Genomic DNA, 12,572 nt, shown 5'->3' with positions numbered 1-12,572 from the left:
ACCAAGAAGCGGGATTTCTGGATGATGAGATAGTTCTATCACATTTTTTTTGAGGAACTTCTATACTTTTCCATGGTGGCTGCAATATTCTACATTTCTACCAGTAGTGTATAAGGACTCCAATTTTTCCACATCCTTACCAACACTTGTTATCTTTGGGGCTTGGAAGATACTAGTCATTCTAACAGATGTGAGATAACATCTCATTGTGGATTTGATCTGCATTTCCCTGATGATTAGTAGAGTCGACCACCTTTTCATATACTTGATCATTCATATGTTCTTTGGAGAAATGTCTATTCCTAAAGTTGCCCATTTCTTAATTGGGTTATTTGGTGGTTTCTTCTATTGAGTTGTTGGAGATTCTTACGATTTGTATATTAAACCCTTGTCAGATGAATGCTTTGCAAGTATTTTGTCCCATTCCATAGACTGCCTTTTCACTTTAGTGATTATTTCCTTTGCTCTGCAGAAGCTTTTTAGGTTTATATAATCCCACTTGTGTTTTTTGGTTTTGCTGCCTCTGCTGTTGCTATCAGATCCAGGAAATCATTGCCAAGACCAATGCCAAGAAGATTTTCCCCTATGTTTTCCTGAAGGGGTTTTACAGTTTCACATCTTATGTTTAAGTCTTTCATCCAGTTTGAGTTGATTTGTTGTGTATGGTCAAAGATAGGGGTCCAATTTCACCCTTTTACATATGGATATCTGGTTTTCTCAACACCATTTCGAAGGAGAAACTAATGATAAGTGGAGAATATTGGATTTTAGTTGACAAGACGCATGATGCCCACACCTCATATTCCCATGCAGGATCCTCTGGTTCTGAAGATAAATCTCAGTGACTGGAAACCAGCAGAATGGCCTCCAGGGATTTGGTCATAGGAGTGATCTTCCTAACCCAAACTGTGGTCGGAATCTTGGGGAATTTCTCTCTTCTTTACTATTATATCTTCCTCTCTTTCACTGGGTGCAGGTTGAGGCCCACAGATTTGATTGTCAAACACCTGGTTGCAGCCAACTCCTTATCCCTCCTCTGTAAAGGAGTCCCCCAGATGATGGCAGCTTTCGGGTGGAACAATTTTCCAGGTGATTTTGGATGCAAACTTCTTTTCTATCTTCCCAGAATAGGCAGGGGTGTGTCCATAGGCAGCACCTGCCTCTTGAGTGCCTTCCAGGCCATCACAATCAGCCCCCAGAACGCCAGGGGGACAAAACTTAAAAGGAAAGCTCTCAAGTACATTGACTTCTCTATATTCCTGTGCTGGACCGTCTACATGCTGGTAAATATCATTTGCCCTATCCATGTGACTGGCAAACGGAACAACATGAGCATCTCAATGAGAAAGGATTTGCAATACTGTTCGGGGACAACTAGTAACAAAATCACACAATTGCTACATGCAGTGTTGTTATCATTCCCTGATGTGTTATGTTTGGGGATCATGGTCTGGGCCAGTGGCCACATGGTCTTCATCCTGCACAGGCACAGGCAGAGGGTCCAGCACATTCACAGCACTAATGTCTCCCCCGGATCCTCTCCTGAGTCCAGAGCCACCCAGAGCATCCTCGTCCTGGTGAGCACCTTTGTGTGTTTCTACTCCCTCTCCACCATCTGCCAAGTCTTTATTGCTGTTTTTGATAATCCCAGCTGGTTGCTGGTGAACGTCTCTGCCTTGATCAGTGGATGTTTCCCAACTGCCTGCCCCTTTGTTCTCATGAACTGTAACTCCTGTGTGTCCAGGTTCTACCTTCCCTGGCTGAGGAACACAACATCCACGAAAGTGATAACAAACGCGTAAATTGTACGTTTTTGCACAGTGTACAGTTGTTACTTCATTCATTCCCCGAGCTGCCAGCATAATGACGCAACAATCACACCCCAGGAGAGTGGTCAGCAAGCCAGAATGAGCATCTGTCCCAAAAAAAAAAACAATCAGTGGTAATAGTAAATGTAAATGAAATATTAATGCAATTATTATGAAAATACTTATGTAACTGAAATTTTGTTCACGCTTCCAGTGAAATAGTTTGGAATCTGTGCAATTAAAAAATGTTCCTGAAACAATCTAGAGATTGTGAGGGAGTATTTGAGTGTTGTAATTTTTAATTTGACATACTAAATATATCCAGAAATTAACTACGCTTGGAATTGTTGGAAAAGTTGCAAGAGAAGTTAACATGTGAGACGGCCATTCAAGAAAGTGAAGAAAAGAATGTTCTCAAGTAATAATGAAGTAGGATGGGGTGATGGTGGAGTGCAAATTCAGGTTCAGTTAGGAACATTTGGGACTAAGTTATAAAATTTGTAGTTTAAACCTTAGGGAGACAGTAATCTTTAAAATATGATGACATGGAGGGATATTAGCACATTTAAGGCATTTAACACAGAAATGGACAAAGGGACCTGGGTTGGGACAAAGGAGAGCACAAAAACCTGTTGTCACTGATGAAAAAAGTGAGTGGGTGGCAATTTTAAAAAACACATCAGGCAACCTACTGAATGGGAGAAGATATTTGCAAATGATATATCTAATAAGGGGTAAGGGGTTAATGTTCAAAATATAGAAGGAGCTCACACAGCTCAACCAAAAAATAATAATAATCTGATTTTAAAATGAACAGAGGAGTGGCATCTGGGTGGCTCAGTTGGTTAAGTGTTTGACTTTAGCTCAGGTCATGATCTCAGAGTGTGTGAATTCAAGCCCCGCATCGGGCTCTGTGCTGACAGCTCAGAGCCTGAAGCCTGCTTCAGATTCTGTGTCTCCCTCTCTCTCCCCCTCCCCTACTCTCACTCTGTCTCTCTCTCTCTCAAAAATAAATAAACATAAGAAAACTTTTTTTAAAAATGGACATGGGGGGCGCCTGGGTGGCTCAGTAGGTTGAGTGTCCGACTTCGGCTCAGGTCAACAAACTCACAGACTGTGAGTTCGAGCCCCGCGTCGGGCTCTGTGCCGACAGCTCAGAGCCTGGAGCCTGTTTCAGATTCTGTGTCTCCCTCACCTGTTCATGCTCTGTCTCTCTCTATCTCAAAAAAATAAAGGTTAAAAAAAAATGGAGGGGCGCCTGGGTGGCGCAGTCGGTTAAGCGTCCGACTTCAGCCAGGTCACGATCTCGCGGTCCGTGAGTTCGAGCCCCGCGTCGGGCTCTGGGCTGATGGCTCAGGGCCTGGAGCCTGTTTCCGAGTCTGTGTCTCCCTCTCTCTCTGCCCCTTGCCTGTTCATGCTCTGTCTCTCTCTGTCCCCAAAATAAATAAACGTTGAAAAAAAAATTAAAAAAAAAAATGGACATAGGACCTGAATCGACGTTTCCACAAAAGACACTCACATGGCCAACAGACACATGAAAAGATGTTTCATATCACTAATCGTCAGGGAAATGCAAATCAAAACCACAATGAGATATCATCTCACACCAGTTAGAGTGGCTAGTATCAAAGATATAAGAAATAACAAGTGTTGGCAAGGATATAGAGAAAAGGGAGCCCTTGTGCATTATTGGTAGAAATGTCAGTTAGTGCAGCCACTTTAGTGGCCACTAGTAAACAGTATGGAGATTTCCACAAAGTATTAAAATCAGAAATATAATACAACCCAGTAATTCTACTTTTGAGTATATGCCCGAGGAAAATTAAAACACTAATTTGAAAAGATACACACAATGCCGCTGTTTACAGCATTATTTACAATAGCTAAGGTATGGAAGCATTCTGGGTGTCCATCAATAGATAAAAATGGGATATATATACATGATGGAATATTACTCAACCATGAACAAGAATGAAATCATGTCATTTGTGACAACATGAATAGACCTAGAGTTTATTATGTTCCATGAAATAAGTCAGACAGAGAAGGACAAATACCATATGATTTCACTTATTTGTGGAATCTAAAAATCAAAAGAAATGAATGAATGAACAACAACAACAAAAGAGACACATACTCACAAACACAGAGAATGAACTGGTGGTTGCCAGTGGGGAGGGTGTAGAGGGATAGATGAAAGAAATGAAGGGGACTAAGAGGCACACACTTTCAGTGATAAAATAAATAATCCATGAGGATGGAGAGTTACAGCATAGGGAATATAGTCAATAATACAGTAACAACTGTGTGAGGTGACAGACGGTGACCATACTTATCATGGTGAGCATATCAGAATGTACATAGTTGTCAAGTCACTATGTTGTACACCTGAAACTAATATGATATTATGTGTCAACTCTACTTCAATTAAAATTTTTTTTTTTAATTTTTTTTCAACGTTTATTCATTTTTGGGACAGAGAGAGACAGAGCATGAATGGGGGAGGGGCAGAGAGAGAGGGAGACGCAGAATCGGAAACAGGCTCCAGGCCCTGAGCCATCAGCCCAGAGCCTGACGTGGGGCTCGAACTCACGGACCGCGAGATCGTGACCTGGCTGAAGTCGGACGCTTAACCGACTGCGCCACCCAGGCGCCCCTAAAATTTTTAAAAAAGGAAAAAAACCCAAATACATGCCATCTGGGATAACCTGGCATGAATTTGTAGAAGGTAGGTTTTTCTTTAAAGTGTGAGGATGCCAGTTGGCCATGTTGGAATGAGGGAGATTTGGGAGGAGCACCCTCAAATGTCTAAGGTGAGGAAGTAAGGGGGAGGCTTCCACTTTACTGAAATTCACTTCAATGGATAAAGAAAATGTGGTGTATCCATATACAATGGAACATTATCCAGCAACACAAAAGAAGGAAATCCTACCATTCGCAACAACACAGATGGCTCTCGAGGGCATTCTGCTAAGCAAGATAAGTCAGATAGACAAAGATGCATATATGGCATATATGATATTGTTTGTATGTGGAATAGAAATAAAACCAAACTCCTAGACACTAGAATGGTCATTGACAGGGATGGGCGCCAGGGGAGATGGGGAGATGGTAGTCAAAGGGTACAAGTTTCCAGTTATAAGATGATAAGTTTCTGGGGTTCTAATGTACAGCATGGTGACTATAGCTAACAATACTGTGTTATATACTTGGAAGTTGCTAAGAGAATAGATTTTAAACATTCCCAATACACCAAAAAAAGAATTACATAATGAGATAAAGGTCTTAACTACGCCTGTTGTGGTATTCATTTTGCAATATATATGTGTATCAAATTGTCACGTTGTATATCTTAAACTTGCACAATGGTACATGTCAACTGTATCTCAATAAAACTGGGAAGGAAAAACACTCATTGTCTTCATGGTGCTTGCTTAACATATTAGAATCCCTTCCATATTGTGGGAGGATGCCAATAGTTTTGCTTCTATTTTTCTTTTCTTTTTCTTTTTTTTTTTTGAGAGAGAGAGAACATGCAAATGGGGTAGGGGCAGAAGGAGAGATAGGGAGAAGAGGATCTTAAACAGGCTTCATGCTCAGCATGGAGCTCAGTGTGGGACTTGATCTCATCACCCTGGGATAATGACCTGAGCTGAAATCAAGAGTCCAATGCTTAGCTGATTGAGCCACCCAGGAGCCCTTGTATTTTTCTTACTTGGACCATTCCTGCTGGGTACTGCAAACCTTGTGCACACTGTGACTGGAGCATGGCAGTGAAATTGGGGTCCTGGCCAAAGTGCTTGGGTGCAGCATGGGGTGCATCAATAAGTCCACCTCCCATCCTAAGGCTGGTTCATGAGCTAAGAGAGAATTCAGTTCAAGTCTTTTTTTATTTTTTTAAGTTTGAGAGAGACAGAGAGAATGCAAGTGGGGGAGGGGAGAAAGAGAGGGAGAATCCCAAGCAGGCTCTGTACTGTCAGCACAGAGCCCAACATGGGGCTTGAACTCACAAAATGACGAGATCATGACCGGAGCTGAAATCAAGAGTCAGATGCTCAACCGACTGAGCCACCCAGGTGCCCCTTCAAATCAAGTCTTTAGATGGAAGGCTGGATGGATCCACATGGGCGGATGTCATCTCAGGTTTCCTGACAGGTCAGATCTATTCCTGGATATGTGCGTAGGCGTCAGCCTGGTAGGATGTTGTAGAAAAACACCAGTCAAATAAAATATGTTTTACCCTCAATGAAGAGTAAAAAGACACCTCAAAAAAGGAAAAAGAGACCTAGGACCTATGGAAACATTTCACAGTAAAAGAAATGCAAATGGTCATTTCACATATACAGAGGTATCCAACCTCAAGGGGCGCCTGGGTCGCTCACTTGGTTGAGCATCCGACTCTTGATTTAGACTCAGGTCGTGATCTCACAGTTGGTGAGTTCCAGCCCCAAATCAGGCTCTGCGCTGGCAGCACAGGTCCTGCTTGGGATTCTGTCTCCCTCTCTCTCTGCCCCTCCCCCACTTAGTCTCTCTCTCTCTCTCAAAATAAATAAAAATAAACTACAAAACTAGAAATTTCAGCATACATATTCCTTAAATTTATAATTTTATTTTATATTTTTATATATTTTATATGCAATACAAAATTTAAAATATATGTAATATAATAATATATAGAAATTTAAACATTATATATTAAATATGTATCTGTTATATATAACATACAAGTTATATATATCATATATATTTACATATATTATACAATTTAAAATATATGTGTTATAGGGGGACCTGGCTGCCTTAGTCAGTGGAGCATAAAACTCTTGATCTCAGGGTTATGAGTTTGAGCCCCACATTGTGTGCAGAGATTACGTGAAAGTAAAATCCTTAAAAATATGTTATATATATATATATATATATATATTTCATATATTTATATAACATAAAATATATATTTACGTATACAATGGGTAAATTTTTATGTATTATTATATTCTATACATATATTATTATTATCATTTTGCGTTCCTGAGTGAGGAACCCTGAAAACTATTGAGCTCTTTGTATATTTCTATTGAATCTCCGTCTGAGCTTGGAGATGGCTGTGCATGCAGAACAAAGAAAAAGACATCGGATTCCAGCGTCCTCGGATTCCAGTTCTAAGAATGGCTTCAACCACCCAGATTCCTCACCTTTGCCTTTTTTGCTTCTGACAGTCTTGCCAAGAGGCCCGGGATCTGGAATTGCTGAGGCTTCCTTGGTTCCAGGTTCTTCTCCTCCCTGGAGGCCGAGGGCTGGGAGACAAGGGCCCCAGCCCAGCCCTTCAGGGGACATCTCCTGGTCCTCGCCATGTGTCCACAGGCCTGATAACAGTTCTTGCACATTATCTGTGGGTCGAAGAGGACAGTGGTCAGTGAGACAGCATCAATCACAGGCAGTTTTCAAAGGTTCCTATCAGGACAAGTGTTTTGATTTGGGAATTGTTTTTTCTGGAGGGGACACAGACATGTAACCTGTTAAGTGTCTGGAACTTCATGATGCAATCAATAGTCATATCCGCAACTCATTTTATTTTATTTAAAAAAATTTTTTTATTCAAGTTTTTATTGAAATTCCAATTCACAACCCATTTTAAATCGGGAACCAAGGACAAAAGATCAAAAGGTCTGAGGAGGATGATAATGGCTCAGCTGTCCTTGCAGTTCAAATTTTGGATGCCGAGCAAACTCCATGGGACATATTGAATATGTCCAGGATAATTGAGAAAGGATGAGGCGGACCAGAAGCCTCCCCCTCCAGCTGGCCTTTTTAATGCCCGAGGAGGCCCTGCTCAAGCTTTGGAGCTCACCGCACCAGCTGGAGACAATCCACTTTGATTAATCACTCTGAAGATATAAAGGGATTATTTCCTGTTTATTTTCCTCTGCATTTTTATTTCATTTTTATTTGTTTTTTATTTTGCCACACATCTGATATCATCAACTATAATTTGATGAGTGTCATTTCCAAGCATTTAAGATATTTTAACACATATGTACCTATTTTTTAAATTATATATTGCTTTCTGCAAGTGCAAGATATGTATACACATCCATATACTGTTCAATTCTGTATCATGACTTTTCTCTCAATTGTTTCTGAAGAGTCTCCCTTTCACACATATACCTGTAGTTCATCCCGTTTCAGCACTGTTTGCCATTTACTTGGACTGGACCTTTGGTTTTAATCTCTGATCCTATTCGAGGGGATTTATGTTGTTTCTAATATTTTCCTTCCACTGGCAATGCTGCCACGAACATACTTGGCCCATGTTCTTGTTTGCTATGAATTCCCTGTTGCTATAAACAGAAAGTGAGGAACCAAATTTCTGGATCATGGTTTTCAGGCATCTTTATATTTAGTCCCCATATTGTCCCCTGAAGGGGTTAAACCAATCACAACCCACACTAACCCTGGAGGAGAGTCTTCAATTCCCCACATCCTTGGTACACAGGGTAATATCTGAATTTTTACTACTTATATGCATGTGAATTGGTGATGTTGTTTATTTCCATTTGTTTTATTGTAAGCAATGCTGTACATAACATAACATCATATTCATCACAGTCTTACTAACACGTGAACTGTCCTTTTGAATACCTTATTCAATTCACTGCGGATTGTTTTTCTTTCCTTTCAATGGGTAGACATTACTTTTTATATATTCTGGATATATTTCTCTCAAAGTGATGGGAATTGCAAGTATGCACTTCCATTTTGTACCTGGCCTTAAATTATATTTTCAGACAGAATGTACCAGATAATAAGTATTAGTAATGTAGGAACTTTATTTAGATCCTGGTTCAAAACAAACAAACAAAAACAATTTAAAAATGTGTTTGAGTAATTTGGGAGAATGTGACTATGAACTGGGTATTAGATGATATTAAGAAACTAAAGAATAGGGGTGCCTGGCTGGTTCAGTCAGTAAAGCATGTGACTTCTATATTCAGAGTTGTGAATTTGAGTCCCAGGTTGGGTGTAGAGATTACTTAAAAATAAAATCTTCAGGGGCGCCTGGGTGGCTCAGTCAGTTAGGCGGCCGACTTGGCTCAGGTCACGATCTCGAGGTCCCTGAGTTCCAGCCCCGCGTCAGGCTCTGTGCTGACAGCTCATAGCCTGGAACCTGTTTCAGATTCTGTGTCTCCCTCTCTCTGACCCTCCCCCGTTCAGGCTCTGTCTCTCTCTGTCTCAAAAATAAATAAACGTTAAAAAAAAAAAATAAATAAAATCTTCAAAAAAATAAAGTAAAAAGTAATTTGTGTTGTAATAGACTGGGAGTCTTTTTTTTTATCTTTTATATCCTCGAGTAGTTATTTACTAGAGATGAATTTTATGGCTCGCCACTGGTTGATTACAGAAATCCTGAATTCCACGATTTGCACTCAAGATTCCAGCTCCATTTCCCACCGAACCCCCATTCCAAAGGAGAAGTTTTCAGTGGATGATACAAGAATGGCAAAACACCGACACATTTTGAGGTGGCCTTAAAAAACAGATTCACTTTATTTTCTTTAATTGTGTGAATGCTTGAAATTTCCATATTAAAACCTTCAATGAGGGCACTTGAGTGGCTCAGTCAGTGAAGCTCAGGTCTTGATCGGAGGGTTGGTGGGTTGAAGACCCACATGGTGCTGAACACTGTGAGTGAGGAGCCTGCTTGGGATTCTCTCTGCCCCTCCCCCCACTTGCACGTGCATTCTCTCTCTCTCTCTCAGTAAATAAACTATTAAAAAGGCTTAAAAACCTTTAATGAAAATAAATCAATTTTGGCGAACTATCTTCACCGTGAATTATTTTTAATTTATTGCTGGTTTCACTTTTATATAAACATGTGGTATTTGTCAGATGTACTGATAGGTAAGATTGACTTGTTGATGTTCCTACAGTGACATCCAGTCGTTAAAGGTCCAGGCAGAGTTCCCGCTCTCTTTGGCCAAGAATGGAAACACAGGCGAGAAATATGCCCTTTGCATCAGAGGGGTCTGGTGGACATTTTTTTTAAGTCCGATTTTCCTGTGACTTACTCAGAACGAAATTATCAGTGAGAAGAATACTGACAATACATGTTTTCCAACGATAGGGAAGAAATCTTTCTGATAAACCTACCTAATCCCTGTACTCCTGGGAAGAAGGAACACAAATCCAGCAGGGTCTTAACTAGTTGTTGGGTGGGAGTTGGACCAGAAGTAAGACAGGGAGGGGTCCCCAGCCTTCCAGTCCCTCTGTCCCCCGGCTTTGTTGACCCGCTTTTTGTCACCACCACAGGCCCCTGCAAAAGGCTCCCCTTGGCTGAGTGGGGCCCCCCACAGGAAGCACAAGCGGCCACGTTCCATCTCTCGCGAGAGCCCAAGTTCCCGAGCGGCAGGAATGTGGAATTTTTCCAGCCAATAGGAGCGAGCCACGCCCTGCGAGGGCGCCTAGAAAAGGCAGGTGCCAGCGGGCAGTCTGCACTTGGGAGACCTGGCGGTGCGGGGAGAAGGCTGTCCCCGGGGGCTTCCAGATGGACTCTGGAACTGAAGGCTCAGAGCCCCGCAGCTCATCCGTGCGACACCCCACTGACCGGCCGCCCTGCCACCAGAACTCGTTCCCAGAAAGCGGCTCAGATGTGGAGGAGAAAGCACTGGAAGGGAAAGAGGAGACGTTACTGTCGCCGTTGAGAGAGAGCCGCACCCAAAGGCGAGGTAGGAGTCGGGTGGGTTGTGTGGGGGGGCTGGAAGGAGGGGTAGGGGTCAGGGTTGTATTCGGAAATCGGTGGTAGGGAACATCACCCAGCTCCAGGGAGGCTTTGAGAAACGGGGCATTGATCCCCACGGACCAACTTACTCAGGTTCACCTCGGACCCTGGCTGAACAGCCTCTGTTGAGAGAACCGTCCACAAATCGGGGTCTGGGATGGACTAGAGGGTTCTGCGGGCCTCGAGAGAGGCCACTCGCGCAAACGGCCTCTTTTCCCCCAGGGTCAGAGCCCAGGACAGAGGAGGAGGATCCCAGGGAAAGTGAGCCCAAAAGGGACAGCTGCATTTCCGGATCAGGTGAGAGCTGGTTTTGCTGGGGAGGGGGCACAGGACGTGGGGCGGCTCAGTCTCCCCGGTCAGGGAACTGGAGCTCGGTGGCACCCTCGCACATCCTGGGCTCTAGGAAGAGCTGGGAACCTGGCCTTGGCTGCCAGCCCCGGTCCTCGCGTGTGCAGGACGGATTAGGGCCGCGAGGGTGTCGGCCCGAGGCGGTCACAAAACCTCTGGCCTTGTCCACAGAATCGGAAGGCTGCTTCAGTTGGGAGGGCTCCGGCAAGAGGAAAGCCATTTCCAGCGACAGCACCTGCCCCCCAGCAGCAGGTAGGATCTTGCTTTGGGGCGGAGGTGCGCGGAGAGGAAGGCAGGTCAAGCACGCGGGGCGTGGGCACAGAGGGTTGTTGAGGGGCTGAATCGGGTGAGGAGGCCCTGGAATCCAGGGAGCTCTGGGGGACCCGTGCCGGGCCTGGCCTCGCCTCGTCCCAGAGCCGGGGCAGGAAGGCTTAGGAGACCGGCGGGGTTCATCCGAGGGGGTGGGGTCCCCGGGAATCCAGCTGGCGGGGCGCTCGGCCACGTGCTGCCTCCGCAGGGGCCTCTCCAGCAGGTGAGCGCAGTGTGACTCCGGGAAAGAGGAAACGGACGACGCCGGACTTGGGCCAGGGCAGCGAGAGCGAGGAGACCGTGGGTGCCCAGCGCAGGAGACGCGGGGCGCGGGGCGCCGGGCGCGGCCGGCGGAGCAGGTGCAGGTCCCCGGGAGACCGGCCGCCCCCACTTCGGAAGAGGCTGGTGACCGCCGTGCGCGCCCTGTCTGAGGCCGTCAGTCAGGACGTGGCTGGGGCGTGGGAGCAGCGGGAGCGTTCCCCGCTGACCTGGGAGCAGCGCTCCGAGCTCGGGCGGCTCTGGGCACCTCTGTGCGCGGCCTTGCAGACCGTCTACACCATGGCCAACCAGGCGGCCTACGTCTTCCCTGCAGAGAGCTGGCTCGTCCCAGCCCCGCCGCCGGGCCCCCGGGCTCCAGCTGGGGGTACAGGAGAAGCCTGGGGCTCCCCCCGCGAGGGATACAGGGCCTCCCCTCCCCGGGTCGGGAGCGAGGCCGCCCGCGCCCCGGAAGGCACCCGCGCTGGCACAGAGCTGCGCGCGCAGCCCCCGCGGTGAGACCAAGGCCCTGCTACCGCCCACACTGCGGGTACCGCGCGTGTCAGACTTGGGGCGCTCGGAGCAAAGGCACTGCAAACACCGAGTGCGGAGCTGACGAGCTCGTGTCCCATTTCGTGTTAGGCACTGTAGTGTGTTTTGAGGGTCTTAGGATGGCCGAGCATTATTTCTTGATGAGAACAGGTATTGGGTGTAATTCCTCTGTTGTTGCCAACGTCTCGCCAAGTAAACATACTTCTCTCCTCCCCTTTGATCCGAAAAGGCGCTAAGTCTTGGGTCCCCTGCCTCCAGTCTTGGAGGACTGAAGCCACAGGCCTGGGGGAGCAACTATGTGGAGGGATGGTTGTACTGTTCAGTTTGGTGAAGTCACCATGTCGGTTTGTCCTTCGCTCTTCAGTTACTCTATATGAAACCTGGTTCAAGATACATTAGTGTTATTGACCGTATGTGCTTATTCTCACAGCTGGCTCATATGCCAAATTTTAAATTTTCTTCTATTTTGCAGATTTCAAGTTATCCTATTTATGAAAGGATATTAAATCCAAGATAGATGCTGT

General features: G+C 45.0%; 2 protein-coding genes across 2 annotated transcripts; both read left to right on the top strand.

Moving 5' to 3' along the window:
- The first annotated feature begins 860 nt into the window (after positions 1 to 860).
- Positions 861 to 1,849, top strand: LOC125153787 (vomeronasal type-1 receptor 4-like). The gene has a single exon (XM_047837307.1). The coding sequence runs from the start codon at positions 861 to 863 to the stop codon at positions 1,800 to 1,802; it is 942 nt and encodes a 313-aa protein (XP_047693263.1). The 3' UTR covers positions 1,803 to 1,849.
- Positions 1,850 to 10,350: 8,501 nt separating this feature from the next.
- LOC125153793 (protein FRG2-like-1) lies at positions 10,351 to 12,425 on the top strand. The gene is made up of 4 exons (XM_047837312.1): positions 10,351 to 10,531; positions 10,807 to 10,881; positions 11,104 to 11,184; positions 11,450 to 12,425. Exons 1-4 carry the CDS (start codon positions 10,351 to 10,353, stop codon positions 12,013 to 12,015), a joined length of 903 nt encoding a protein of 300 aa, XP_047693268.1. The 3' UTR covers positions 12,016 to 12,425.
- The last annotated feature ends 147 nt before the right edge of the window (positions 12,426 to 12,572 follow it).

This window comes from Prionailurus viverrinus, chromosome E2, assembly GCF_022837055.1.
Source record: "Prionailurus viverrinus isolate Anna chromosome E2, UM_Priviv_1.0, whole genome shotgun sequence".
Lineage (NCBI taxonomy): Eukaryota > Metazoa > Chordata > Mammalia > Carnivora > Felidae > Prionailurus > Prionailurus viverrinus.
The sequence above is the reverse complement of the archived record's forward strand: the minus strand, read 5'-3'. Positions and strand labels throughout refer to the sequence as shown.